Raw genomic sequence first — 3661 nt, forward strand, 5'->3', positions numbered from 1 at the left:
AAACCTGCTGCATGTGCACTAAAGGGTCTTATAACTTATTTTTTCCACACTGTCTCTGTCCTTTTTTTTTTCAGCCAACACTCCAATGGGATTCCTAAAGTGCCTTACCATGGTTGGGGGTCGTTTTTCATTTTGTGGGACCACCACACAATGGAAAAAGTCAACACCCCATACTGGATTCGAACTGGCGCTGCTAGCAGATCTCTGATTGGTAAGACTGCACCTAACCATTTGGGCTATGGTTTCTATCCTTTATTTCTCAGTATAGGTAGTAGGTATAGAAAAGAAAAAGTAGAATAATTTTCACAAAACGTATAATAATATATTCAAACATTAAAGTACAAAAACTATTTAACCATATTAAAATTAATAAAAAACAAAAGATTTTAAAATTCTCATTCTCGATTTATAACAAAATTTCACTATTTTGCCTACAGTATTTGGTTGTAAGGTTTTAATAAAAATTAGTATCATTTCAGCTATATTCTAATTAATCTTAATTTGACTAAAATGGTGGAACAAAAATAAATAAATAAAAACACTGGTAACATCGAATAATTGAGAACAGAAAAATTTCCAAGAGGATTTAATTCAGTTTCAGTCTTATAAATGGGTTGCCATTTTATCACAGCCTCCACAACAGAAGATATAAATACAAGTTTTATTGTTTTCAACAAGGGAAACACATTTACACATCAACACAGTTAACAAATAGAATACAATTTGAGGGAAAATGTCGCAAATTACCCTGATTTGAAAGAAACTCGGTGCCCCACTGTATTAAGTACGTTGCATTGGTTTCAGCTTCCTATGACTATTGCTGAGCATGTCTATGCACCTAGAAATAGAATTAATATGTGGAAAGGTTTTGAGCATTTGGGAATCTGTATCTGATATCAGGTGGATGGAGGGCTTGTTATGGTGAACTCGTCGTGAAGGGCTGGATCTCTTGAGAATGATTGTTTCAATTCATCCAAGAGGAACTGGCCTTATTTTTAGCCTTAGTCAGATCTTCAATTTTCTCATTGTTGATATCCTTTACTTCACTACTTGTATTGAGATAATTCTCAGGGATATTGCTAGGCAACCGATGGCTAGCAAGTACCGATAATGTGAAATAATTGAATTTTTGACTATATGAACATGATAATAAAGAGAGCTTGTTTATATTAAGTTAGGATTAATCTTACTTTGACACAATTCGGTGGACTTCCTTGGTGCTTTTGAAGAATTTTAAAATTGAGAGACCAATGATGGCATGACTTTCATTGACACAAATTAGTACGGTGCTGATGCCATTGCACAGAACCATAATGAATGTCTTGATATTTACATCTTTATCCTAAGCAACTGATTGGTCTACTGAGCGTTGAAATGCTGCTTCTACCATATTTACTCGTGCCTTTCCCATGAACAACCTTGTGATAATTCAAAGTAACTTCTTTTAGGTCGCTAAAAGCCTGATACAGCTTGCACTGCATCTTTGAATTGCTGGACCAGTCTCTCCAAAAAGCAGCCACTGTTTAACGTTTGAATCATTTTGTTTCAGGATGATATTCATTTCTGTATTAGGAGATTTGAATTCCGTTTTAGAGACTTTTTTCTTTCTCTCTCCGATCTCTTCTTCAAGCAGTCTATTTTTTTTTTAAGGCGATTATTTTCATCCTTCAGCCTCTTATTTTCATTTTGAAGTTGACGCCTCTTCTCGTTTCTTCTTCTCTCCCCCGACGAGATCTGGAAGTCAACCCATTCTGCTGGTAAAGCTGATGGCCCAGGTGCATCAGAGGAATTGTCACTATCCGTGAGATCCAACTTGTGTTCACAGTTATTTTCCACATCTTGAATTTTTTCTTTCTTCCTCTGACGGTAATTCCTTGAACATTCCCTCCACTTTCTGCGCTGAGCCCGTTTTTCTTTCAGAGTCATTGCAGAAATCAATTTTTCCTTACCTTCTTCTTTTCTCTTTTTCTTCTTCTTCTGATTTTTAATCTTCATTTCCATCGCTGTACCAGGATCACTTTTCAGCATGGCATATCGAAGTCTACCTGCAATCCGCTTCTGAAGTTTCCTTTCCTCTATGGTTACTTTCTTCTTCGGTGTCATCTATACAAAAAAAACATGTCTCTTGTAGTTCCTAATCCATAACCTTCCATTAACTATAATAATGATTCTTTCAACCATTATACAAAATAGTATTGTTGTCAATTATTTGTATGTCATTGTAAGATAGAGCTATAAAACTGATTCCGTTAAATTTGTCCTACTAAGAACCATAGACAATGATAACAATCAAGAATTTTTAGTTTTTTATGTTGCATTTAGAAGACATCAAAACAATAGGTAAGTAATGATTTGGGTTTTATTTAAACTAAAACGTTAAAAAAGTGTCTAAATAACAAAAGTGCTGATTTCCAGGTTTGGCATAAGACAATTATAGAGCAGGAGGCATGACGATCGATCCAATCCACTCCTAAACAAATTTCAGCTCACATTTAGGGTGAATAACGAGTTTATGCTAAAAATTTCAAATCTTAAACCCCAAACAGGAGTCTGTAGCATGAAACAGACAAACATGTTTAGTTTAAGTCAAAGTAGAGTCTCAATGCATTCAATAATTAATCTTAGTGAAACTGAAGTATGTCTTCTTTGATGAAGAAAGAGCTGATCTGGATTTGACCATCGTTAATTTTTCTCTGATACAAAAAAAGTATTGCAGTGCTGGAAAATATCTTAAAACCTTCATTGTCCTACCCTCAATTTAAAGAAGACAGGGGCATTAACAATCACATATTTAAAAAAAATATTTTATCTTGTTGCAACACTCAAAAAAAAGATTAAAAAATGGAAACTATTGCACAAATTATACAAGTATTGAGCAATACGAGAAAAATAGCCTAAGCACCAGAGCTGTGTCACTTAAATCGTTTCACTCTTATTTTAATTTGAAAAAGTTATGGAAAATAGGGTGGCTATTTTAGAATGACCTTAAAGTGTAGGGGGCTCAGGAACCCAGCTAATATGATCATGTGTAAGAGAATTGTTGTGGTTATACTGAGCTAGCTATCTGTCCCCTACCTGGAATCAGAAGCTTATAACCTGATAGAAAATCAGGTTAGCGATGATCCAATGAGGGGTTCTGATACAAGTTACTAGAGCGTATCATATTGTATATCATGAGGAGATGAAGGTCTTAGCAGTAGTTACTCTTGACCTCTTTATGCAAGAGGAGATGTTGAAACATGCCTACAAGAAAGAAGGATTATCAGGGCTGCCAGAAATTTTCAATGTAAGAATTGGAGAGAACCGAAGAAAATGGAAAAACATTGCCCAGAAGAAAACATCTGTAACCTGTGGTGGGCGACGACACCGAATGGATCTACCTTGAGGAAGTACTTTCCCTCCATCTGATTATATTTAGAAGAGAAAAGAGCTTTTTGTTTCTGAGAGTTAAAGTGTAGGCTAGTGCTGCCTTCTTATAGCAGTAGTGCTAGTTCTAATCTGGCCTTGGGAGTTACCTTCTATTTCTGTGGCAGTTCCACAAAATGAAATCTTGAACACCCTATTATGGTTAGAAAAGGGCGGTACCCTGTAGATAACCCCCTCCTTCCCATGTACCCTGTAGATAACCCCCTCCTTCCCATGTACCCTGTAGATAACCCCC

General features: G+C 35.8%; 1 protein-coding gene across 1 annotated transcript in view; it reads right to left on the bottom strand.

The window, feature by feature from the left end:
- Positions 1–439: 439 nt before the first annotated feature.
- Positions 440–3661, bottom strand: part of LOC106684351 (transcriptional repressor CTCF) — a 17709-nt gene continuing 14487 nt past the window's right edge. Inside the window, exon 11 of the mRNA XM_014426381.3 lies at positions 440–2103. Within this exon, the coding sequence (XP_014281867.1) occupies positions 1558–2103 (546 nt within the window). The 3' untranslated portion in view covers positions 440–1557. The remainder of the gene's footprint in view (positions 2104–3661) is intronic.

This window comes from Halyomorpha halys, unplaced genomic scaffold (assembly GCF_000696795.3).
Source record: "Halyomorpha halys isolate HHAL.00 unplaced genomic scaffold, Hhal_1.1 Scaffold572.1, whole genome shotgun sequence".
In the NCBI taxonomy this organism is placed as follows: domain Eukaryota; kingdom Metazoa; phylum Arthropoda; class Insecta; order Hemiptera; family Pentatomidae; genus Halyomorpha; species Halyomorpha halys.